The sequence below is a fragment of the Notamacropus eugenii genome, chromosome 1 (genome assembly GCF_028372415.1).
Source record: "Notamacropus eugenii isolate mMacEug1 chromosome 1, mMacEug1.pri_v2, whole genome shotgun sequence".
Classification (NCBI taxonomy): Eukaryota; Metazoa; Chordata; class Mammalia; order Diprotodontia; family Macropodidae; genus Notamacropus; species Notamacropus eugenii.
In genome coordinates this window covers 249,707,605-249,734,697 of record NC_092872.1, presented here as the reverse complement: position 1 = coordinate 249,734,697, position 27,093 = coordinate 249,707,605, and the positions used below count along the sequence as shown (strand labels likewise).

Here is a 27,093-nt window from a genome sequence, read left to right as displayed (position 1 = left end):
AATTTCAAATATCAGTGTTGGGTAGATTTTAAATTATTTTATTTTCACCCATGACCAAATTCCCAAGATAGTTACCCTTCTTCTAAGTTTACAGACTACAAAGGGAAATTTTGAACATTGTTTTAGTATGGTGTTGTTTTAACATTCTTTAAAAGACTAGACCCCCATACTATCACCTGAAAAATGTTTTATTTTAAATGTCATATTCCTGAACTAGCATAGTGGGGAGTTTTTGAGGATTATTTTGTGGTTATAGATTTCCTAACAGAGGAGAAAATGGCAGCTCCAAAAAGACTCCAGAAAACCAGAGGTTCCATTTGGCCCACTAGGAACTCTAGCCCTGCCTTCATGTGCCTGTCATAGAAATATGACTATTCATACACACTTTCTTTGTGCTTTAGATGTGGAAACAATTTCTGTGCAACTCATCGATACGCAGAAACACACGGCTGTACTTATGATTACAAGAGTGCAGGAAGGAGATATTTACAGGAGGCAAACCCTGTTGTTAGTGCACCAAAACTTCCAAAAATCTAACTATGGTGGCACTGCCAGAGAAAATGGATTACTAATGACAGAAGAAGTATTGCTTAGACTGAATTAATTTTGTTCGACTCCAAAAAAAAAAAAAAAGATTTGCCAAGTAACAAAAAGCACACAATTCATACTGTTGGAGAGTAATGTGAACACTACTGTCATTAACATCTTTATTCTTTAGTGAATCAAAAGTTTTAAAAGTAGTTTTTAAAAATTTACACTATAATGATTTAACTTTTGTTATTGCATGTCTTGTGTTAAGTGTTTTATATTTGAAAATGCTATTTCACTAGACAAGTCTTTAAAAGATGCACTTTACTAAGTTTACTGTGGAACCAACCAGATTTGAGGGGGTGCTAAATGAGAGTGTCATAGAAAGTTTTCATGTCATGCAGTATCTTCTATATTCAGTCCTACCCTGTTATTGTTTCATTTTATTTTGTTTTTAATCCCATGGGTGATCTTTTAAGTTAATTCACTAGGAAGCTCCCCCTTCAAACCATATTTTAAGAACATTCAATTTGTTGTGTGTTATTTTATTGCACATTTTTCTATTCCATTCAGATTGGCATTCAGATATTGTGTATACATTCTACAAAACATATCATGTGAATCACAATATATATTTCTTAAAACATTACTCTGTGTATGGCAGTTTTTTAAAAATAGACAATGTCCCACTTTTTGCCATGAAATACAGAAAACAGCTTATTTTAACTTTTTTGTAATGGATAGATTTTTTTTAAGACTTAACAACTTGGTTTGTTTTGCTAAGATGTTGAATACTGTTACCAAGAGAAATTCAAATAAATATTCAATTTTATTACGGGTCTCATGCATTTTTTATAAGTAACTCAGTAATTTCAATTTTTATATAAGCCAATCTGAAGTGAATGCAGAAATTAAAACACATGGAAAATAATCGGCTTTATCATTAAATTCACTCAATTTAAGTCAATTTAAATTAAGGTCAATTAAGCCCAAGGGGCAACTATAAATATATTTCTGTGCATCTGGACTACTTAAAATATCAAGGTCCAACTGGGGTTAGAACTTCTCTAGACTATTTCCATATCAAATGACATGATAGGTATGGTAAGAAGCATCTTGTTTGCTACAAATCCACCCTGCCAAGTTACCACTAAATGCCAATTAGTTCAGCTTTTCTCATATTAACCCATATGTCTTTTCTTGACTTACCATGTGTAACAGTAAGTACCCCACATACACTGGGGGAGGGGCAAGGGGGGGAGCAGGGGGGCCTGTTATCACAGGTTCTTGGATCTGCATTCATAAAAGGAAAGGCAATTTTTGAGGGGCTAACAATCACTTTAATCAAGCACATGTATTAGTACTTTAACCAATCGCATACATCATTCACCTAATTCAGGGGAGTCAGCATCCTGAAGTTCAAAAAAAAACACAATGAAATTAAATGTTAACAGACATGGCTTCCTCTGCTTGAACTCAACAGACAGGTACAACTGTCTGACCATAGTTACCAGAGAGGGAAGTGCTGACATCTTGGTTTTCAAAGCCAGGGGGCTCCTTAAAGTGACTTCCCAGAGTCCTTGTCTCGCCAAACAAACATTTCTAGTCAGTAAGCCCCAAAATAAAACCACACCTCAGAGTTTTTACACACTTTTTAGAGCCAGAGGGCATCATATCACTTGGGAACCAGTGCCTCATTAACAAAAGTCTCCAGAATTTCTCCCTCTTTCACATCTCAAGACATTAGGAAAAAGATCCAGAAAGTGGGAAAGGGAGAAAAGCTAGGCAGAAAGTGGAAGAAGAGGATCACTGAAGAAAATAAAAATCCAGTAAGGGAGGCAGCAGTGCTAAGTGCATGGTGGCTTTATACAGTCAGCCATCCAAAGCTGCCTACATAAAGATGTGACTCCTATCCTGAAGCCAGAGAAACTTAATGTTCACATGCCTTCATCCATGCTAATGCATGCCCTGGTGGAAATGTTTAGGTGACTGTAGAACCTCCCAGTGTTAGATCTAGGACAGATGAGCATGGACACAGAGACCAGTGACTTTCTTGACATATAGATATGGAAAGTCTATAGAATGGACAATAAATGATGACAGAACTTGGATGAAGCTTCCTGTTTATAATGGCACGTTTAGGTTTCATAATCCTAGACCAGTTCAGTATACATTCCAAAGCTCAGTTGGTTTCTTCTCTTTATTGTTTTCATTTTGTCTCACCACGACTAGCATGTTCCTGAGAATAAAGCTGATGGACTCTTATCTGTAGGACAAAAGTACTTTCTATAAAGAAACAATAGAAACTGGGTTTGTTCAGTGAGGTGTCAAAGGCTGGGCTTGTCCTCTAGTATAAACCATGAAAAAGGTTTCCTGAGATGACAACAGGGTATGTAAATGTAAAAGGCTTGATTTTGGAAGAATAACTTCCCTTGCTAGCCTTCAAAAGAATAAACTTACAATTATTTTTCCTCACTGAACTACTCTTCATGGAAAGTATTCACTTCCCATTCACTTCCTCTTAGGTGTTCCTTTTTTCATTTTTAAGAGAAAATACTTTTCTTCATCTAATGAAAATATTGAATGAAATATTTCATTACTTTTTACAACTCCATTTGTAAATTCCACTTTTTTTAAATAGGAAAAGTCATTGCTACTAAAGATTTGAACATGTAAATGTGGGAAGCTAGAACCTCCAAACTGATACCTATAAACAAGATCCAAGAATGAAAATATTATTTTAAATGTAGCTTTAATAGTCTGTGACCTTATGTGAGACGATTCCCTAAACAATAAGCTATGAGAGGAACTGTAATATTTTTTCTTCCAAATGAAAAAAAAAAGAAAATAAGGTCTAAATACTTGGTTATGGGGGATTCAATTTGACAGGAAAAATTTTTTGTTGATTTTACTTCTTCAGTTCTGTACAGAAAACTAGTTCATGCTTTATGTATAATAAAATCTTAGCATCATATACATTATATATGTGGTCAGAAGCATTTTTAACAACCTGGGAGAAAAATTGTTTTATGAAGCTTAGGGTTTTGTTTTTTGAAATGTGTGTGTGTGTGTATATATACACACACACACACACACACACACACACACACACACACACACACACAAATGTGTATATATATAAACGTGTGTGTATGTGCATATATAGTCATGTATATAACAATTTTATGAAGACAATAGGAGTAAATAATATACAGTCATGAAATTGGTGGAGTGAGCTTATAAGGGAACTGGGACACTTTATGTTCCCCTCACCAGTACTACGAAAAGCAAATGAAAAGCTAAGCTGCTAAAAAACCATTTAAGAAACTGGAAGTCACTCCCCAAAATTCAGTTGAACAAAACTTTTTTAGAAAATGAGAAAACTCAATAAGAACTCACACAGTTTTTAAGTGACCAACTAATGAAGCAAAAACACTAGAAGAAATATAGATGGGAAAAGAAACTGTAAGATATCCTGAGAAATCCTCAAGTGGATAAATAAATAATTCAAAGAATTTAAGGATATTTCCAAAAAGATCAAGAGAAAATAATGTCTCATCTCATCCTCCAAAGAAAACTAAAGGATCTACGGATGGAATAAAAAGCACGGGCCCTAAAGTCGAAAACCAAATCACAGATAATATATGAGGAAGTGAAAAAAGCACAAGCTTTAGAATAATTTTAAAATATGGAAATTATGTGGATAAAAAGTAACAGATTAAGACATAATCTCAGAACTACTGTCATAGAGAAAAAAGAAACCCAAAACATAAATACCGTATTCCAAAAAAATCGATTAAAATAATTTATAAATAATGTATATATAATGCCATAAAGAATAGCTTAAAATTTGTCTTCCAAATATGTTATTAAACTCAAGCATAAAAATGATGGAGGGTGAAGGGGGTGGATCATGCATGCTACAAGAAGACAGATGTGATACGGCAAAGGACATCAGTCAATAACTAATATTGTTTTTCTAGGAGTGGCAAGGGAGATCTGACATACACCATATATAAAATAAAAAACCAAAGGACTGCAAACTCAGAGTAAACTTTTCAGCAAAACTAAATATGCAATTCAGTGACAAGAAATTTTGGCTTAATGTAAGAAAAAAATTTCCAACAATTACAGGTATTTGCTAAATATTCCTGAATGCTGGATCCATCTCTCTTGATTCAGTAGGATTGGATTGGATTGGATGGATTAACATCTCCCTTAATGCTTGCCCCTCCCCCCCACTCTGGCTGTTTTGTTGACTATTCAAACATTGGTCAGGATATCAGAATTCTAAAGCTGTATAACAGAGACTAAACAACAATGAGATATATAGAGGCTGTTCAAACATGAACTGAACAACTGGGACTCCAAAGAAGGCAGCTGTTGTAGGAGGTACCTCATTCAGGCCTATCTGGTTCTTCAGGTTTATGTTGAAATCTAGACACTTGTAGGGCATCTAAGAGTTAACCAAAAAAAAAAAAAAAGCAGGGAAAGGCTACTTAAGGAGGATCCACTGTGGATTCAATCGAGTCCTGCTTCTCTGTCCAGGACTGCTCTGCCAGCCAGAAGCCTGAGACCAGCTTAGGCCACCAAGAAGCTAGCCATGTCAGCGGTTCAAACTTTAGTCCCCTTGGCCAAGTCAGAGGACAGTTTAAGTACCTTTTAGGCCAGCCTAGACTGCATAGAATAGGGCCTTTGGATACTGTACCTATCACAACAGCCAAAGGACAAGGTGAAATGCCTCAAAAATTACCCAGGCCAGAAGTACATGTCCACTGTATTGTGCCAGCAGCACAAAAAATCATGAATACTCTCAGGAGGGTGGGACTCTGGCTAGTTACACAAATCAGTGCTTTAAACCAGCTGAACAAGCATAAGATGTACCATGAGCTGATCTGACAAGGCATTCCTGGAGAAGTCACCATCCCCAATAATAGCTAGCATTTAGGAAGCACTATTAGGCTTCCAAGGTGCTTTACAACAGTGCTGGGAGAAGGATGCTATTACTCCCATTTTATAGAGAAAACTGAAGCAGACAGAGGTGAAATGATTTGCCCAAGGTGTAGTGGATAATTTATAGTAATTGAGGAAACACAATCCGAGTTGTTTATTAGCAAAACAGGTATAAAAAAATGGGTCTAAGGACTCCAGTGAGTCCAAAGATCTTGAATAGAGTGAGACAGATTTTTATGTATTAAAAACAAATAAGACCAATTAATTAAAAGAAAACAAAAGGATACAAACCAGGATACAAAATTGGATGATCTGATTTCTAAATGAAAAATTAGGGGGTTTCCAAGTAGGGAGGGGGGGGAGTAAAAACACACATGCACACACATGTAAAGACACATGCACACATGTGCGCATACACACACGTATACTCATATACACATGTATGCGCACTACACCCACATGCACACACATACACGCATGTATACACACGCACACACCGCACATATGTACACACATACACGCAAGCGCACACGTATACACATGTGCACATACGTGCACACACATGGACACACCTAGACCTCAAACATATTGCCCCCAAGGTCTTTATCCTGTAATATTCCGTATCATCGTGATTTGTACATGTGTCTCGCCCCCCCACTAGACTTTGAGGTCCATCAGGGAAGCAGGACGGATTCTGTGTCAGGGAAGTGCCGTTCTCTCAGGTTGCCTCCCATGCTTGGAACACTCTCCCTCTCCACTCCCGCTACTGACCTCCCTGGCTGCTTTCAGGTCCCAGCTAAACCTCAGCTACTCCAGAAAGCTTTCCCAACCTCTCTTCATTCGGCTTCTTCCTTTTGTTAATTATTTCCTGTTTGTCATACATATCTATGTGTATATACACATATGTACCTGCATACACAGGCATGTATGTGTACGCACGTGCTTATGCATGCGCACACACGGACACCTATACACACACGTGTGTGTATGCACGCACACGTTTATGTGTGCGTGTGTATATGCACAGAGACGCCTGTACACACACGTGTGTGTATACACATGCACGTGTGCACATATACATCACACACACGCACGCCACGGCTGGGCGCCAGGAGCCAGACCAGAGTGGGATGACGGCAAGGCAAAATAAACCCAAACGCAGTGAGGCGCCCCCGGGGGTCACCACCTTCCACGCCTGGGACAGCCCTGGTGTGGAGGCCCAAGTCCTGGGCGCTGGCGGCGCCGAGCCGGCTCCGGAGCCCTCCTGCCTCAGTTTCCTCACCTGCGGATGAGGTTAACAACAGCACGCCCCGCCCAAGGCTGCGGCGAGGCTCCCAGGGGGCCACCTCTGCAGCGTGCCGGGCTGGGCACGGGGAGGAGCACCCACGGGGCACACGCACGCGGCCCACGAGGTCCGAAGGGTCCGCAGCGGGCTTCTCGCGCGGGCTCTGCTGGGAGCTCGCGACGCCCTCCGTCAGGTGCTCTGAGAGGTTTTCAGGCTGCGTGACGCCGAGCAGAGGAGGGCAGAGATGTGCCGCGCCCAGGTCAGGGCCGCGGCAGACGCCCGGCGATTGGATGGAAGGGGGGGAGGGAAGTGATCACTTCTGTAAGCCAGCTGCGCTCCTCCAGAAGAACTCTGCGCATGCTCGGAGGCACGCCCCTTCAGGCTCGAGGGGGCAAGCTGTTGCCTTGGAGTCGGCGCTGCCCCGCCTCCGGTCTGCGGCCACGTGATGTCCACCACGTGACTCCCAGGTGGACCTGCCCCCCCCCCCCCCTCCGCTGGTCCTTTTTTTCCCCTGAGGTGAAAGGCAGCGCAGGCGCAGTGGTGCCCGTCCCCGGCGTCCGTCATGAGGGACCGGAGTTCCCCGAGCCGGAGCCGGAGCCGGCGGAGAGCGCGCTCGCCCGGGACCCGGAGGTAACGCCGCAGCCCTCTGCCCGGCTGCCCCCTGCTCCTCCCCCGGGGACCGGCCAGGGGCGCCCCCGGCCCCGCCCCCCAGGCTGGGCCTGCGCCGAGGGGCGGAGGAGCCGGGGCGGCCCCGCCCCGGACCCTTCCCGGAAGGTGCTAGCCCCGAGCCCCGCGGCCCCTCGGCTGTCCCCTGCCGGGCTGGAGTCCACCGACCGGCCCGATCCCGGCGCTTTATAAACAGGGAAACTGAGGCCCGGAGAGGCGGGTGGGGCCAAGGTCACTCCGTGTGGGAGTGACAGCCCGCATTTGAACCCGGCTCTCTGGACGCTGGAATCCTCGCTCCGTGCTCTGTGCCGCCCAGGGTCGCCGGCCTCGTCGCTGCTGCTCCGTCTCCCTAGGCTGCCTCCCCTCCCCCCTCCTCCAGCCCCAGCTCAGACCCCAGCTCCCACCAGCACCTTTCCCCGAGCCGCCCCCCGGCCCGCCGGTCCGAAGCCTTTGGCTCGGTGCGTCCCCTCCCCCCCTGGGCCGGGGCTGCTCCAGCGCAGGGCCGGCGTTGGCTCTTCTTGAGATCGCGGCGCTCACTTTTGTGTGGCTGGCCCTTAATAAGTGCTTGTTGACCGTCTCTCCTTTGCAGCTAAAGGAGCGGAGCCCTCTGGAAGCGGGGACCGGGCAGTAAAGTGCTGGAGCTAGGATGAACCCAAGGGCTAGGGATCGATCATTGTGATAAGCGTCCAGGCCGTCTTGCTCTGGAAGGACCGCAGGCCTGGCCGCAGGAACAGCCAGAGTGGGAAAGGGAGAGGAGGTGGGACCTCAGCACGCGACCCTGGGCGAATAACTGAACCGCTGCCTGCCTCGGTTTCCCCATCTGTAACATGGAAACTGATGGTATCTGCTTCCCAAGATTATTGTAAGGATCAAGTGAGATAATATGTAAGGGGATGCACAAATGTCAACTATTATTGTTGGCAATAATAATAATCCAGAACTTCGGACTCCAAACTCATCTCTCCCTACTCCCAAAGTGAGGTTGGGAGCAAGGCTTCAGGAAGTCGTGAGTAAACTTTCGCTGGAAGTGTTGGAGCAGAGAGTTTGGATGAAGGACCAGAAGGATCTAAATGCTTTAGACTGAGGTGTCATAACAGTTCAGGCTTTTTGTTACAGCAAATCTGTTAATGAATATCCCCATTTGACAGTTTCACTAAATGCTGTCCCAGAGTTTAAATGATTTATTCAGGCTTATATGATTAATGTCACAACTTCCCTGATTTTCAAACTCCACATCTGTAAAAATGAAGGGATTGCACTGGATGACTGACCTCTGAGATCCCTTCCAGCTCCAGTGATCCTAAGTGCTAGAGCTTGGAGACAAACATTTAAATTCCCACTTCAAAGGAAATGCAGGGTTTGAAGGCAGGCCTCAAATATGTATGGAATGTCGGGGTTTTCCTATCCAAGTTCATTGTGCTGTCCACCATAGAACATTGTCTCCTATCTTTGAGAACCCGAAGACCAAGAGAGGTTATCTAGGATGGTGAGGGAATGGGGAGGGTATTTCACTGGAGGATTGCTGGAAGGAACTGTGGATGTTTAGCCTGGAGAAGAAAAGACATTGGCGGGGGTGAGGTACAGGATAGCAGTGTTCAGTTATCTTAAGGGATTGTGTCATGTGTAAAAGAGGTTAGATATGATCCATTTGGTCCCAGCAAGCATAGCTAGGAGCAGTGGGTGAAGATTCAGAGAGAGAGGAGAAAGAGAGATGGAAAAACCTCACAAACAGAGCTATCCTCAAGTGGTATGAGTTGTCTCAAGGAAAGTGAGTGCCCTTTCCCTAGAGGGTCTCATGCAAAGGCTGTATTCCTCTTACTAGTAGGAAATTTTATAGAAGCTTAGACCCATTGACTTCTTTGTGATCTGTCAACTCTGAAATTCTTTGACCCATTTTCAAGGTTCTAAGTTTAAAATATTGTAATCTAGTCTTCAGAGAAACTATTGCTCACTGGAAAAGAGCACCCACTGTTTGGAAGCCAGAGGACCAAGATTTGCATTCTGGCTCTTTTATTTACTTTATTTTCTGCCTGTATGACTGAGCCAGTCAGTTAACATCTCTGGGCTTCAGGTTTCTTAGCTGTAAGATGAGGGGATTGGATTAGATGACTGTAAAGGCTCTTCCTGCCCTGAATCTATGATCTTGGATGATTTTTAGGAAATTCTGGTTTAGTTTAAAAAATTGTTTTCTCTCTCCCTCTTTGTCAGAGATCTTACCTTGGAGGTCTGCGAACTTGTGATTTTTATATATTTTGATATCTGTCTTTTAGTATAATTAATTTCCTTTGCAATCTTAGGTATTTTATTTTATTCATTTAAAAACATGGAGAAGAGCTCCATGAGCCTCCCCAGATTGGGCTGCAGGGGTCCAATACAAAAGAAAGGTGAAGAATCCCTGTTCCATGTGAACTTGTTTGAAATCCTGTTCACCTGTATTAGTTTTGCTTTTAACTTTTAAACTTCATATTTTAGCTCCAGTGATGTTGAATTGGATAAGGTGACCTGCTAAATGATTTGTTTTGAAGGAATCAATGCTCCATGAAACAGATTAGGCCCTGACATTAACAGTGTGTAACAAGAAATGTTAGCATGAAATGCGCCAGATACAAATACATTAGTACACAATGCTTATTGATTTGTGAAATACTCGTGGGTTGTGGAGCTCTCTTAATTAATAAGTGTTTGTTGAATTAAATTATTTCATGAGCAGAATTTTAAATCAGCTATTGTGATCCTGAGTCTGCCATTGTTATTCCAAAGTCTTTCAGTTGGGTAAATATTTAAGTGTCTTTCCTCCTGTATGATGCTGAACTGGGCTTTAGAGAATACAAAGGTTGGCAAAAATGTTTGTACTCATAGTGTTTACAGGTTGGTGAAATGACTTACTCAAATGGCTAGAATACGATTTAGAATACCGTTAGTAATAATACACTTATTAGTGCTTTTAGATTTGCTAGAGGCTTTCCTGAAAACACCGTTTTGAGGTAAATTGTATCTCCATTTTACAGTTGGGAAACTGAGGTGCTAAAATCAGTGGCTTGCCCATTGTCAGAAAGATAGACTTTGAAATTTTGGACTGTTTTTTTCCTAATCCATTCTGTTCTGCACTATGTCATACAACTTTTGATTTTAAAAGAAGTCAGACAGACTAAGATGAAACATTTGTCCCAAAGAAACATTAAAACCTCCAGATAATTTTTATGTAGGCTTTTTGGGGAAGGCTTTGTGGAATGTAGAAGGCAACAAGTGAGCTGGGCCTTGATTGGAAAGAATCATCATGGCTTATTTAAACTTTCCATTTTTCTTAGTGCCCAGCAAAGTAGGTGCTTTTTAGACCAGATGGAAAGGTGGAGGAGAGTCTTACTGACTTGGAATGGGGGAAACGGTGGGTGCAAAGGCAGAGGTGAGAAAGGCAGGACATATTTGGAGAAGGATAAATAGTGCAAACTTTGAAAGGTGCTAGGGAACAGATTTGGGGAAGGAGGGAGGTCGGCCAGGGAGTGAAGTATTATTTGTCTGGTTCTTCTTGTAAAACTTATCCTGAGGTTTGTAATGTTTCTGTAGGACAAGTTTGTGATTTGAGAAATATCTTCCTCTTTTTTTGGTGGGGGGGACAGATGTGTGATTTCCTTGGTGTAGGGAACAGACTCCCTCTACCAATGCAGAGCTGCGACTTACACAATTCATAGTCTTTCTTGTCCAGGGTCATAAAACCAGCACATGCCAGAGGTGGCACTTGATCCTAGGTCTTCCTGACTCAGGCTACCTCCATTAGATCATGTTACTACCTTAATAGTAGGTAATTAATGGTTGGTAAATTGAAATGGGCCTTCATTTTCTCATCTGCAAAATACAGTTGAATTAGAATGAATTCTAAGATCCATTTCCATTCTGAATGAAGTGAGTGAATGGGTAGGTAGTAAGTAAAAAATACCTAGATTATAACATTGACTACTTTAAATGTATATTTACTCAATGTTTCTCCTCTCTGATATTTTAAAGTGGGATCCTTCTTAGAATATATGCCCTGAAATTCTGATACAAGAAATTAGAAACTTAATCAAAATATCCTATTTGTTTAGTTCTGATTTCTGTATTTAAAATAAGATGTCCAGAGAAAAGTGACCAAAGTGATCAAGGTGATGGAAGGGCTGTTCTAAACAAGCCAACTCAAAATGTTTAGGACTCTGGTTCTAACAGAAGGTTGAGAGAAGGATAGGCTTTGTCAGTGAAATTATGACTAGTGTGTAGTATGGTGAATAGTTTTGTTCATTGAATCTTATATTTTTCTTCCTGTAATAGACCTAATTTTAGGACAAAAGAAAGCTTTGCACATGGAACTAATTTAATTGTTATCAATCAATTGATATGAAAATTTTATACAAATAGCGAATGATTAAAGCTAATTATTTAAGTGGTGGTGGGTGGTATAGGTTGATAGGAAATTTTGGATAACATGTTGAATATATGATGATTACTAAAGCAAACTGAGATGTTTTAGAAATGCCCTGACCTCAGAGAGAACCATTCACTTTTGTGTTTCTTTATTGTCATTCTCAGAAACAGACACCAAAAACTGAATAGATCGCAGATATGACCCAGTATGATAGTTTGTTTTGAATTGAAAATAATAAAACACTTGTCTCTTCATTTTCTGTTTCTCATTTACATTAAGATACTATTTATCTTAGTCTGTAGGACAGGTGATTTTAATTGATTTTTCCTTTGTAAGTTCTGAATCAAGCCATTCATAGTTACCCTAACTGCACATTTTCAGAACAGCTGCGTGATAATAGGGGTGTGGTCTGTGGTATGGTTTCTCTGGTCTAGCTACCAAACTCACCACTTTGACCAGTGCTTTAAACCAGTTATGCTAATAAGTCCAGACTCCTTTTTGTGTCTAGCTCAGAGTTAGTGGAGTTGAAAATTGTTTTTATCGTTTTCAGACTTTAATTCATTTCTCTTAGTGTCAGTACTATAATGATTATCTGAGCTACATAGATTTATAGTATTGAAGGAAATGATTTATATGTATGACAGCAAAGATTTTTGCCGTTTCAAAAATTAATGTAAACCTAATCATATTCCCTCCCTCCTTTTTTTCTGTATAGGCTGCTTTAGAATCTCTTAAATTCTGTGATTCTGTGGGTAACCTCAGGAGATTTTTCTAGTTCAGTGCAGTTCCTTGTCTCCAGGACTACATAAAACCAGGCAAACCCCCTAGTTTGTTTCAGTAGTCATCCATGTATTCAGCATGTTATCCAAAATTTCTTATCAATGTATACCACAACTTAAATAATTAGCCTTAATAATCCACTATTTGTATGAAATTTTCATATCAATCCTGGTTGATAATAATCAAATTAGTTCCATATGCAAAACTTTCTTTTATCCTAAACTTAGATTAACGAACAAAACTGTTCACCACACTACACCTCGGTCCTAATTTCACTGAGAAAGCATATCCTTTCTCGTTGAGAAAATTGAAGACCTCATTCTTAAAGGTCCTCAAGTAAAGATATTCTACAATCTCCTTAGACATTTCCTTATAACAATTCTCATTTCAGTTTAAGCCTATTCTCTCTTTTTTTAGAATAAAGATGGAAAACTGTTAATCTATTCCATTTTAAATATTTTATATACTTGATGTTTTTCCAGTCTTTACTTCAGACACTGAAATATAAAGGGAACAAGTCCTCTTAATTTTGCAAATATCAGGTCACTGTCGGACCAGGAGCAAGTCATTTCAGTTCTTTGTTCACAGTAGCCTCTTCTACAAAGAGAGGAAGTTGAAGGAGATGACTTCTCAGATTGTTTTCAACCTAAAAATCTATGACTTTCTTCACATCAAAGTTTATTTTAAAAAATAAAGGAAAATTTTCATAGTGATCATTGCATTAGACCAAATGTTCTTTCAAATTCCTCTCCAGTACATAGCAAAACTCTTTACTCTTTTTATAATTTTTGGTTTCCTACAACCTTAGTTGAAACCCTAAGATATTCTCAAGTAATCATTTATTTTTAGTTGGGATTTCCAACTTTTTCACTTCAGAAGGAGCTAACAAAAAAAAGATGACTTTTTGAAAGTTAGGCTTATGGAATATTGCCTATGATGACAGACACTTTGGCATCTGTGATGGTTTTCTTTTTCAACATAGGCATTTGTAAAGAGCTATAAGTTAAAATATTAACCTACAATTGTCTCTCATATCCAGCAGTATTTCAAACAGCCTTTTGTCCATTTTTAGTATGATAATAATTGGTATTTGTCATGTTGAATCCAAGATGCCTATCTTCAAGATCCTGAAATGCCTTCAAAGTCATAAAAGAAAAATTCACTTATGTCCATTTTTGTTTTGGCACCAAGTACATTTTATTGTATTCTCACTCTTTGAAAATCAGTGATTTCTAAGTAGTACTTCTTTATGAATCAAAATACATGTGGTGTAATAGCCTGTTTCTAGATTATACAGCATAGTTTCCTGATGCCTACTTTATCTATGCAGTATGTATGATGTTGTATGTTATACTTGTTTTCTCATTTGATGAAGCATCCAGAAATGAACAGCTGTTGAAAAAAACTTTTGTTTTCTCAAAAGGAATTTCTTCTGTGTGTACTCCCTCCTGTTGTGTAATACCCCATCTGTGCCTTTTCGTGTTCATGCCCTTCTATAAATTGTCCACCAATGGCTCTCTACCTAGCATGCTGGTAGACTGTTGATGTTACATGAGTAGCAGGATAGCACCCAGTCTGTCTACCTGTTAACCTTGTCTCATGTTCTATGATCTGCCCACCTCCTTTATAGCCAGGTGTCTGTTTCTTGGATGTCTTTTATGTCATGTGCTCTCATCTGTTGTTGGTATAGTATACCTCGTTACCTTGTCATTATACATTTCTCCATTGCCCTCTGGTGACATGAAATGTTTGTTCTTAAGAGACGTTGGCATTCTAGGATTCATACTCCTATGGTTTCACTAAAGGAATATTACTGATAAGAAAAAAATGGGCTTTTGTTTTAGGGAGTAACTTGGGCTCGTTAAAAGCACCGCATAGTTTCCCAGATGCATTCCAACCTACTCTTTTCCTCCTCTTCAGTTCTGGGCCTAGTTCTTTGTCTGCCTACTGTACAAGATATTTGGAGTGATGGAGAGCTCTGTAAGCTGCATGTTGTCTGGACAAGAGGCATTCTTAATCCACTGGGTCTTTTCTGTGTAGATAGTTAGGCCTAATTCTTTTGAGGGATTTTTGAATCAGGTTAGGAGACTTCATCATTCTGTACATTGTAATTTGCAAAGAAGAGCATCTGAAAAAATTTGTAGCAATCCTTTTCCATTTAGAGTTTGTGCTGGATACCATGAATGACAGCAGCAAATACCTCTTGTGAGCCTGTCTTGTTTTGTGTCAGAGGGGTTGTTTGAACCAAGGTATCTCAATTGTTGGAGCAGCCAGGTGTTACCATAGTGCCTAGAGTCAGGAAGACTCATCTGACTGTGTGATCCTGGGCAAGTCATTTAACCCTGTTGCCTCAGTTTCCTCATCTGTAAAATGAGCTGGATAAGGAAATGGCAAACCATTCCAGGATCTTTGCCAAGAAAACACTAAATGGGATCATGGAGAGTCAGATATGACTGAAAAACGACTGAACAATATCTCTGTTGGATCTTTCAAGGAATCATGAAGGATAATCTTTAAGGTGACTCTACCGAGTCAACTACTTTCTCAAGACAATAAACTATGACTCAGTCGTTTGTAGAGATTGTATATAAATTATTTTCACAGAAATTTTGTAGCAATGGGAAAGTAGGGCTGTGTTTAGTAGTTACCAAAATCTTTTCAATTACCTTTTTTAATGTTAGTAATGCCTTTGATTTGTTTCTCAAATACTTGGTATATTTCGTAACTCTTGAAAATGGACTCCTGAACACCCTCAAAATGATCTTGCTCCTAGCAGGGACCTCATCTGTGTTGTGGATATATGCATGTAAGTTTGTGCGTGTGTGGGTGCACACACACTTGTTTGGTCTAGCTGGTCTTCTCATCTTTGTTTTTCTTTCAGTTACTTCCTTTTCCTCAAGCAGAGCTTCAGGGAACTAGGGTAACTAGCTTATATCTGGTGGTTTCACTGTCATTAATGGGGAAAATAGTTTGTTATAGTACTTGAGAATGAGCTTCCCCATTTTGGGGTCTGTTTTCCTGCTTTCAGTTGGCTCTTTAAATACTCTTGGGATTCTCGAGCTTAATTGCATCTCTAGGCAAGCTTTTCATTGACTTATTCTTCTCTCTGTTGCTTTACAGCTGTGTGCGGCAATGCTGCTCATGGTCTGCCACTGTTCTTTTTTGTAGGGTTTTACAAAAGAGTTTGTCTTTAAACCTCTTTTGCTCTTAGCTTTTATAGTTTTCCATAGTAGGACAAAATGGGAAATGATTAAGGGAAGTTCATACTCATAAGTGCCCCAAATACATGCATTTTACAAAACAAAATGTACTTATGTAATATTTGCATTCCAAATGGAGATGCAATGAAATTTGTATGCTTTTCCATATGTTTTAAGTGATTTTTATAAATGAAACAACTAAAATATTTTAAAATCACCTTAAACAGCAACATTGTTTTTTAATGATCGAACATATCAGTATGTTTTGTTTTTAAATCAGTGAAAAGAAGCATTTTTACCTAAACAATCATTTGTTTTCAGTTTGTTCTTGACTCTTCCTTGAATTCTAGCGTCATGAAACCAAGAATATTACTTTATTTAGATGATTTGGGGAACTGACATTTGAAAATTTAACATATTGTCCCCAGTTATATTTAAAGATGAAAATATCATGGGTTACAATATCAAGTTTTTTTTTCTTTTCCAGGCATTTTTGGTGTATGCCTATATGTTTCCCAGTACTTTAATTTATATAATCTCATTTGATCTTCACTACAATCCTTGGGAGTAGTCAGGGCGAGCATGATCGTCTACATGTTAAAGATGATGAACCTGAGGTTCTGAGAGGTTTAGTAATTTACCAGTTGTTACCTGTGTGGTAGGCAGTAAATCTGGAATAGAATGTAGGACTTCCACTCTACCATACAACTCGTTTTTTAATTGTAGTGAAAAGCAACTTCTTAGTTTTGTCAGAACTAAGTCATAACTGAGTCAGAATCAGGTTTCTGCTAGCTCATCTAAGAGAAGCCAAACTGAATCCTTTCTGTGGCTTGAAGTGATAAGGGCAGGAGTTCACCTGGTATATTACAGTTGACCCAGGTGGACCCCGGAAGCTGGAGGGATTCTTGGGTTTTGTTTGGAGAAGACAGTCACGTTGGTAGGTAAACTGCCAAGTTTAGTGGAGCTGTTTACCAGGCTGCATAGTAGTGATAATATTATCTTCTTCACACAGACCCCGCATGACTATGTTTACAAAATTCAAAATTATAAAACTTGAGAAATAAAGCCTGTGGAGGGGTGTTGCTGCATCTTATTAGCTTCCTTCCCTGAGGCTGCAGTTGGAGCTTGAATGTCAAGTCAATGATTTCTTCATTGTCTCATAAACTTAGCACCTCCTGTGTGGTGTTTTTCCTTTCCATGTTTATTAAACTGCCACATCTCTCTGTGCTATGACCGTACCAAATGAAATCACATTCCAGCTGTGTTTCCCCCTCTGTGGCTAATGTCTTCTTTCCTGACTATTTGCTACCAATTGACACCATTTTCTCCTCCTGCAGTCCCTTGTTGCTGTCCAACTGAGCTCCCGACTCCCCTTGCCTTTGCCTACTGTTTAGCTGATGGATGCTTCACAGCTAATTAGGCCTGGAGTCAGCAGTCTGCAGAGTGGAAGGCAGGGTCAGCAGGGAGTGCTGCGGGAGGAGGAGTACTAGGTGTGGTTAGTGCTGGGTGGGAGCTGGGTTTGTAGCACATAGATGGGTGACAATTTTAGGTGGCATCTGATGATTAGGAATATTTTTTAAAATGGTTCTTTGACTTGGAACTTGTGATCAGAAGGTAGCAAGTGGTGGTACCAGCAGCAACCCACAAGCAACAGTAAACAGGTATGGACTACCGCATACAACTGGCTAGATACATCTTAGAAGAAGCCTCCTTGCTCCCAGTCTTCTTCTTTAGCTTTTCATTTGAACAATTCTGTTTTCCTTGGAGTAATGATGTGGTTGCTTCCTTTTTATCCTGATTATCTTACCCCAAATGGAAAAAGTTACTGTACTTGATTCTTTTAAAATCTGGGCAGTCAGCTGGTAGATTTCAGTGTTAATGGGTATTTACTGAAGTGGTAGGTTAGTTGTATGAGACTAGCCTTAGGTATTAGGAGTTATGTCCACTTGGGACTTTCATCTTGAGTTGTTTTTGTTTTTTGTTTTTTGAAAAAGGTGTTTCAAGCCTCTTGTGTGCAAAATAGATTGTTCTTTTGGTTTCCTATTCCACCTGTTAAATAATGGTTAAGAAGCTCAGGTACTGCCTTCTATAGAAAACCTCCTTTTCTGATCATTCACCTGGCTCTTGGTGCTCTTCCTCCTGTATTTAACTACTTTATATTTGTATTCTTTAAATTGATTATCTGTACATGTCTATATGTCCCTGTCTGCTTTATTAGAATGTGAGCTCCTTGCCAAGAATAGGGATTGTTTTATTACTGTGTTTATAGGCAAATAGAAGGTGCTTAATACATGCTGGTTAAGAGAATGGTTGTTGTTTTTGGATTTAACATTTAGAAACTAAAACTTGGAAGGGACTTTAGGGTCTAGCAGTTTGATCTCCCCTCATTTTTAAAGGTGAAAGAGTTGAAATGACTTGCCCAAACTGGCAAAGCTAAAATTAAAACCTGAGACAACTCCTCTCTAGTTCACTTTCTGTACTATGTTTGCCTGTCTTTCTGTGATATATTTAAATTTATGATAATTTATTTTTTAAAAAACCAATTTAGTGAGATACACTATTGCGTAAACATCCCAGGGCAATGCCATAGAGGAAAGTAGGGCAGAACCTTTTTGGCTCTGTCATTTTTTAAAGTACACATGTTTTTTTAAAAGCTTGAATTAGCTACAAGATTATGTCATGTATGACTGGTTCTTGATGCTATGCATTGCATAAGAATTAATTAAATGGCTCAGTATTTGTAGATACAATGCAACATCAACATTACAGATAGAAGGAGTGTTATTTTTAATGATTAAATTTAAAACCAGCCAGATTATCCCTAACTTGGAAATCTTCAGGATGGTCGTATTGCACCAATAAATTTGACAGTTTTAAAATACTCAGGTAAAGACTGTAGCAAGTCTTATTCATGCTTAAGATTATTGTGCTTCTAGGATTCCAGCCAAAAAGGAAATATGAGTTCCAAGTCATTTATGGAAATTTTGATTCTCAAGGACTGTGAATCTACTTGTTTTAAAATTTTCCTCTTCCTTGAAAGTATCAATGAATAGCTTTGAATATGTTAGTGAGAATGCCTATATTTCAGTGAATGCTGGTGGTTAAATTTATCAATATCAGAGATAAAATTAATGAGTTAATCAGTGATGTTCATGAACATTTAATGTTGATTTTTAAAATTTATATCCATTATATTACGTGCTCCCCTTTAATAAAGCTATATGAGTATTGAGAGTGTACTTTTATGTTCTACCATTTCATAAAACCCTAAAAAATAATTTATTTCGCTATAACATTTTGAGATTTTCCTATCATTCCATTTTGAAGGATGTAATCTTACTAACTTTTAATTTCTGAGTAATTCAGATAAAGGCTTTTTGTATCTGAACTTAGATTTTGATCCCCAAAAGAAAATCCCTTTTTGTTTTAATATAGACAAAAAAGCAAATACTGTATTCTCTTTTTTGATGTTAAATCCTTAGAGGAGACAGTTTGATTTTATTCTAGAGGGTGATGATGATGACATATACCCTGTTAATGCTTACCTTTGAACAGAGTAAGCTAAACTTCATTGTTTAATTTTTTTCCTTTTTTGTTATAGCAAAGTTGTGTTTGAATTTTTTTTGCAAGAGAAATCAATATTAAAATGTTAAGTCCATAAAAATTCTTTGTTTAAAAAAAATTAGCTTCACACCAGTTTTATTAAGTTCCTTTGTTAGATTTGAGTGTGGAAAAGGAGTTAGAGAATTGGAACATTTCATATGTGACAGCACAGTGTAAATTAAGTATATTTAGATGGAATTTGTTACTGTAGATCATTAATGAAGTACTGTAAAAAGCTTTGTCACCCAGAATTTTACCAGCCAGAAATTCTTGAGAATAGAGATACTTTTCCAAGTTTCTCCATCCTGTTTTCTTGACAAAGGTCTTCTGTAGTAGGAGAAAGGAAACATGAATCATGAGGTTAAGATGTTTTTTTCCTGATTTGATAGATGTCTCAGTGTTGGAGTGTACATCCCTGTTTCTCAGAAATGGTCAGGGAGTATAGTACACTAGAATGGAGGAAGAAGCTGGTGCCCTGGGAAAGTTCTCCACTACCTTGGGCCTGGACCAAATTAAATGGATCCTTTTAGAAACTGAAGAAGAATGGCTGTGGTATTTAATTATACTCTTAGCTACTTTGAGGCAGAAGTGTAAAATTGAATTTTAGAGATTATGATCCCAGAATTGAGTGAAAATTTAAGGAGACAATGGAGCTGGGAAATGTGAAACTTGGAGAGAACTGTAGATCAGAATGTGATCTATAGTGGAGGCAAGGGAAGGGGAGAAATGAAATTGTTTAAGTAACTGGGAATTGTAGGATCATAACTTTAGCACTAGAAGGGATGTTAGAGGTCATCAAGTTCAACCTCTGATTTTACAGAGGAGGAAACTAAGATCAAAAGATATTAAAGGCCTTACCAGGGTCATACAAATAGTAAATGATAACTGACTTTTTAAAGAGAAATTTAATGCAAAAATTCCCTCACATTGCAACAGTTTGTTTTTATATTCTAGTTGAATTGATTTTTGTTCAGGTAAAATCTTTTAAATTTTATATAATTAAAAATACCTATTTTCTCTCTATTGATCATCACTATCCCTTGGTTGGTTAAAAAAATAAAAAAACTTTTTCCATAATCTTAGCTATGAAAAGAAAGTCTTCCATTCTCTTCTATTTCTTTTTTTCATGATTTTACCTTTTATATTTATGCTGTATATACATTTGAAACTTATTGTGGTATATGGTATAATATATTGGTCTAAGTCTAATTGCTGCCGACTGCTTTATGGTTTTCTTAGCTGTTCTTATTGAATATGATTCTTCCAGTAATTTTTGTTCTAGGTTTATCAAATGCTGGAATGCTACATTAACGTATTTCGGGTTTTTGTTTATTTGGTTTGTTTTGCTGATTTATTTTCTATTTATCTAATAGTAATAGTGAGTAGATGGGAGTGGAGTGAGAGAGAGTGAGGAGTTGAGGATGATACCTGAGTTGTGAGCCTGAGTGACTGGGAGAATGGTGGCACCCTTGATATTTATAGGGAAGTTAGGAAAAGGGGAGTGTTTGAAGAAGAAGGATAAGGAGTTCAGTTTTGGATATGTTGAGTTTAAGATGTCTGTGGAGCATTGAGTTTGAAATCTCTGATAGGTAGTTGGAGATGTGAGACTGCAGGTTAGGAGAGAAGTTAGGCTGGGTTAGTAGATCTGAAAGTCATCTGCATAGAGATTGATGATCGAATCCATGGGAGCTGATGAGATTATCAAGTGAAATAGCATAGAGGGAGAAGAGAAGAGGGACCAGGAAAGAACCTTGAGGGGCACCTATAGTTAACAGACACAATCTGGATGAAGATCTGGCCATGGAGATTAGGAGTGGTCAGAAAGGTCAGAGGAGAACTAGGAGGGAACATTGTCATGAAAACCTAGAGAAAAGAGTATATCAAGGAGGAGAACACAAGCAGTAGTATCAGAAGTTGCAGAGAAAGATGAAGTTTGAGAAAAAGCCAGTAGGTTTGAAGAAAAGAGTTTGAATTGAATGATGTTGTGGGAGCCAGACTACAGAATAAAGAAGGGAGTGAAAGGAAAAGCAGTGGAGGCACTGATTGTTGACAGCCTGCTCAAGGAGTTAAGTCACAAAAGGGGGGGGGGGGGGGCGGAAAGGATGATAGTAGGGTTGCTTTGTTCAGGTGAGCAGTTTTTGATAATGGGGGAAGACATGGACATGTTTGCAGGCAGTAGGAAAGCAGTCCAAAGACAGGGAGAGATTAAAGTGAGAGAGTGGGGATAATATAGGGGAATAAGCTGCTGGGGAAGATGGAGTAGTCTTAGATCACTTGTTAGCCTTGGCCAGGAGCATGGTCTCCTCTTCTTGTGACATAGGTTAATAGTGCCAGAAGGCATCTGAGTAATGTGAGACCAAGAGAGAGTGCCCTGTGAATGGCCTCCATTTTTCAGTGAAAAAAGTTGTCAAGAAGCAAATTTAAGGTTGCAATTCGGAAAATTTTTCCTTTTACTAGGATTATTATCCAAAAGTGGAGTGAATTCTTCTGGGAGAAAGTGGATTTACTAGAGGTCTTCAAGCAAAGGCTAGATGACCACTTGTAGGTTACATTGTAGAAGGAATTTTTGCTTACATAATATGATAGATGGGAGTCTGTTTTGAGGGCCAATCATTAGTCAGCAAAGATCACTTACTATGTGTACTAGTATTGGGCATATAAACTCAAGAGTGAAAGTCCCTGCCTTCAGGACTTAACATCTTTGGTTGGGGGAAGACAGCATTCCTCTCTGAAGCATCTTATATTGTGGATCACCCTTTTTCTTGAGGGTGGGGGGAAGGCTGGGGGAATATTATGCATTCTCTTTGACTTCAGAAAGACACATTTTCCTGGTTCTTATCCTATTTCTCAACTACTCTCCCTCTTTTCCTTTCACTTTTTCTTCTTCTCAACCACCTGAAGCAGGTGTTCTGTAAGTCCTCTTCTTTAGATGTCTTGTTTTCACTTTTTCCCTGTCATTCTCCAAGCAACTTTTAATGGCTTAGTCTGTTGTTTGGTGTTTTTTCAGATGTCCCTTGTGGAGGGAGGACATCTGGGGTTATTATTCATTCCATAGGCTCCATCTGGAAGTAAACTACTTACTGCTAGGAATAGTAGTAGTAAAAAAATAACTGTTTGCAGTCATTACTATTGCTTGTTAATGTGGTCTGCTTGTTCCAAAACTATTTTTGTCAGGTTTTGACCTGTTTATTATATCATGTACTCTAAGAATATTTATCAATCTTCTTCCTCCTTTTTGATGAGAGTATTTTTATAGCTATGTTAGAATGATACGTTTTGTGTTTGTTTAGTATTGTGTTTCTCATTAGGGTTTTTGTTGAGATGTATTCCATATTATGTTATTTTGTATTTTAGTTTATCTGTGTATGAGTTTTATCGGCACAAGATTATAAGCTCCATGAGAGTTGGTAGTGTCTTACCTAAACGTTGTGTCTTCCCTAGGACTAAGAAGTGCTTTAATAAATGTAAGTGATTAATAAATGTTGAATTTAATTACTGAGCAGCAGATAGAACTCCTTTTCTGTGGTCATCAGATCACTATCACTGTCCTAGCTACCCCAGAACCAAGTTTCTCTCTTCTTCCTCAATTCTGAATCTAGCAATGGTACCAGTGGTAGAGGGAGCCGTGTGTGTTCCTCCTTCGTTGCCAAGGAAGACCATGCCATCAGAGAAATAATGGCATGACTTGCACTTGACTTGGTTTTGAGTGAGGGAGGACTGTGCAGGTCACCAACCTCACTTCTCCCCCAGAGCCATCTGAATCTTGTGACCAGATATTCATCAGGATGACTGGAGATGACCCAGGATGAAGCAGTTGGGGTTAAGTGACTTGCTCAAGGTCACACAGCTAATGAGTGTCAGGTGTCTGAGGTGAGATTTTAATTCAGGTCCTCCAGACTCTTGTACCTGTGCTCTATCCACTGCACCACCTAGCTGTCAGAGGGAACCATAGTAACTGGCAGAAAAGTATTCGCATTTGAAAGTGGGAGTGGTGACTCCTTGATGGTTTTTTCTTTAGGCTTTAGAAGATAGAAATGGAGTTACATCTTCTATGCCTACTTTGCACCCACTTTGTCCCCAGTCCTTCACCTCAGAATTATTGTGAGGGGTGAGGGCAAAAGTAAGACCTGCTCCAGAGTGGGCTATTGGCTGTCCCTGTTTGGTGCATGTCATGCTAGTTATGAGAAATATTCCTGAATGGCTTTCTTGTTTCCTACTAAAAGATGTTTATTAAATAAATATGTACCGTATGTGCTAGACGTTGGAGGATATGAAATGAAAAAAGTGAAACAGATGCTTTCACAGAGTTTGCATTTTGTCAAGAGAAACAACGTCTACCTAAGTACAGAAGAAATACAAAATAAAGTCAAGGTAGTTTAGGAGTTGAGATCAGGGAAGGCTTCATTCATGTAGATTTTATATCAAAGTTATGTTATATCAGTGTTGGGTGAACATAGTAGATTTTAATCTCATGTCTTCTTGGAAGGAGGGAACAATGTTGGAAGTAAGAAAGGTGAGAAAAGACTATAAAATTTGAGAATTAAGAGATCCGTGGTAACTTTGGCGAGAATGGTATTAGTTGAATGATAAGGTCAAAAGCCAGGTTTCAAAGGGTTGAGGAGTGACTGATAGAAGAGGAAATAGAGGTAGCCAGTGTAGGCAGAACATTGGAAAAGTGGGAAGGGGCCAGGTTGTGGAAGGCTTTATTTTTTCCCTTTCTTAAAAGGAAAAAAAAACAACCTTTTTTTTTCCCCATTTAAAAAATTCCAAACTTAACCAACATCAACTAAAATTAACTCTTCTATATACAGAGTGCAATAGAAGAGGGGTTCTCTGTGAAACTCTTGAGTCCCTGTTGTACAGCTTGCCTTTCTTTTTAATTACACAATAAATTGAAAGCTTCCTTGCCTGTTTGTTCTTCCTTTTTGGCCTTCTGGTCTTTTCTGTGTACTTCAAAAACGTATTTCAGTGACCCTCTTTTGTTTCTTTTTCAAAGGCTTTGTATGCCTTACAGAGGATTTTAGATTTCATCCTGGGGGTTTGTAGGAAGCTAGTGGAATTTATTGAGTAGGAGTGTAATGGTAATTTGAATTGGAAAATCTTTCCTATTCTCTAATAGGCCCTGTTAAGTCACATGGAGCCTGTGGTGGGAGGCGTTTGCTGAATGGGTGGAGCAGGAAGAGGCAGAGCTGAGAGGGAGTTAGTGTTGAGAGCAGTCAGAGCTAGGAAGGATACAGGCTCCTGGGTAACTGTGAGTGATTTTGTGATTGTTTATGATTTTGTTTAAGAGAGCCTGCTTGTTTAATGGACCTGGTTTGTAGGAAGCCTAGCAGGGGGAATGCTTGGGGATGGTGTTGTCTTCTGCATGGTTATTGTGTATAGATTTTTGTTACTGTGATGGATTTGAGTCTGAATAAATGTTTTGGTTCTGCCTTCCATGTGGAGAGTCTGTGGTATTTTGCGATTCTGAATTGCAGCCGTGATATTCATGACTGTCGAGTGCTCTGTGAATGTTGCGTTGGCACAACAAGGAGGTAAGTGATCAGCTCTGATCTTTGGGAAAGCAGTTGTCATAGTTCAGGTGAGAGGTGATAAGGACCTGTGCTAGTGTGGACAGATTATGATTAGAGAGAAGGGGAAGGAAATACATGAGAAATATACTTAAGTTAGAAACAACAAAATTTGATAACAGATTGGATATGTAGAGTGAATGAAAAGTGAGAAGTCAATGATGACTATGATATTGAGAACCCTGGGTGACTGTGAGGGTAGGATAATTTTGTCCTTGAGAGTAATAGGGAATTTGGAGAGAGGGAAAGGTTTGGAGTTTGAAGTGTCTATGGGAGATCCATTTCAAGGCATTTAATAGTTGCTAATAGCAGGTTTGGGGAGGGAGAGGGAGAGACTGAGACTATAGATGGGAATATAGATCTGGGAATGGTCTACCTAGAGATGATCATGGAACTTATGGGAACTGATAAGATCACCAAATGAGATAGTATGCAAGGAGAAGAGAAGAAGCCCTGGTGAGAGCCTTGGGGAACATCTCCAGTTGGTATGACCTGGATGAAGATTCAGCAGAGGTTGAGAAGTGATCAGAGATCCAGGAGAGGGTAATGTCATGAAAAGCCAGAGAAGAAAAGGGATCCAGAAATAGATAGTAATCAATAGTGTCATAGGTTTTTGAGAGTTCAGGAAAGATGAGGGCTGTTAGATTTGGTAATTCGGATATCTTTGGTAATTCTGGAGAAATCAGTTTCAGTAGAATGACCAGATTGTAGAGGGTTTAGAAGAGTGAGAATTCATAGAGGCACCAAGTGTAGACAGGATTCTCCAAGAATTTAGCCAAGAAAGGTAGGAGAGCTATAGTCAGATATAGTTAGGATGATTTTGTTTGTTTTAAATAAAAAATGGGAGGGGTGGGGTAGTGCATCTGAGTAACAAAGTCAAGTGCAAGTCATGTCATCATTTCTCTGATGTCATGGTCTTCTTCAAAAACGAAGGACAAACACAACCTGTGAGTAGACCAAGTTGCCTGAGCGGGGACCCAGCTAGACAGGTAACTCAGCCCATCCTCTCCCTTCTGTCTCCCTCTCCCCTTCCTTCTCCTCTCCAAAGGAAGGTAAATTTGGATGGTTACAGGCTGCCCAGTTAACTTGGGGCTTACTGGCTAGATATCTTTCCTTCCCTTTCCATTCCTTTCCCTTCCCTTCCCTTCCCTTCCCTTTCCATTCCTTTCCTTTCCTTTTCCCCTTCTGCATTTCCCCTTCTTCCTTCTCTTCCCCTTTCCCTTCCCCCTTCTCCCTTTCCCCTTTCCCCTTTCTCCTTTCCCCTTCCCCCTTCCCTTCCCCTCCTTTCCTCTTTCCCCTTCCCCCTACCCCCTTCCTCCCCAAAACCTTAAAACCCAGTGCACTCTGAAACCAATAGATTGGACAATAGGTCCCTGCCCAAGTTCCACTTAATGTCTGTTGTCTGGACCCTCCTAGCTTAGAGTGATTATCAGTAGTAACTGTTTCCCTTTCCCTTCCAGCTTGATTTAGTTATTTTTTTCTTTTGCTCATTAAAGGGGCCATTCCCTGACTGCTTCTTAAAGAGGCCTATTCACTGAATGGGCATTACCTCCCTCTAAGTATCTGAAAAGACCTTAGCCTAAAAAGACCAAGGCCTCCCATTGCATCCTGGGCCATCTCCATTCATTCTGATGAATATCTGGTCACTGGATCCAGATGGCTCAGGAGGAGAAGTGAGGCTGGTGACCTGCACAGCCCTCCCTCACTCAAAACAAAGTCAAGTGCAAGTCCTGTCATCATTTCTCTGATGTCATGGTCTTCTTCGAAAACAAAGGGCAGACACAACAATAAACATCAGGGAAGGAACCAGTGGATAGGGAGGGAGTAATAATTAGAGAGAATAGGATGATAGTAGGGATGGTCTGCTGGAGAAGATGGGAAATAGATTTTGCCTTGGCAAGGAGACAGCTGTCTTTCATGTAAGGAGGAGATAGTGGCTGTGAGGGAGGTGAAGCATGAAGGGATATGAGTAATGTGAGAAGAGGAGAGGAGAGTAACCTCTTGACAAATAGTCTCAGGTGTTTTTTTTGTTTTTAGTGAAGTATGAGGTGAAATTTTCATTTATGAATGGACCAGTGGTATATATGAGTTCCAGTATTATTCCAGATAGCT

General features: G+C 39.7%; 2 protein-coding genes across 17 annotated transcripts in view; both read left to right on the top strand.

Annotated features, from left to right (window-relative positions):
* Positions 1 to 1,360, top strand: part of ZFAND4 (zinc finger AN1-type containing 4) — a 60,160-nt gene extending 58,800 nt beyond the window's left edge. For 7 of the 9 annotated variants that reach the window (XR_011971550.1, XM_072628503.1, XM_072628500.1 and 4 more), the window contains one exon: positions 402 to 1,360. Coding sequence is in view for 6 of the 9 variants with exons in the window: in XM_072628503.1 (XP_072484604.1) it covers positions 402 to 537 (136 nt within the window). In the remaining 3 variants the exon portion in view is untranslated. The remainder of the gene's footprint in view (positions 1 to 401) is intronic. The other 2 variants (XR_011971549.1, XR_011971551.1) reach the window with 2 other exon arrangements.
* Positions 1,361 to 7,213: 5,853 nt separating this feature from the next.
* Positions 7,214 to 27,093, top strand: part of MARCHF8 (membrane associated ring-CH-type finger 8) — a 128,508-nt gene continuing 108,628 nt past the window's right edge. For 2 of the 8 annotated variants that reach the window (XM_072628519.1, XM_072628512.1), the window contains exon 1: positions 17,383 to 17,469. The gene's annotated coding sequence lies outside the window, so the exon portion shown is untranslated. Of the gene's footprint in view, positions 7,397 to 7,476; positions 8,518 to 17,382; positions 17,470 to 24,593; positions 24,663 to 24,856; positions 24,946 to 25,914; positions 25,971 to 27,093 lie in introns of those variants that run through there. The other 6 variants (XM_072628520.1, XM_072628513.1, XM_072628517.1 and 3 more) reach the window with 6 other exon arrangements.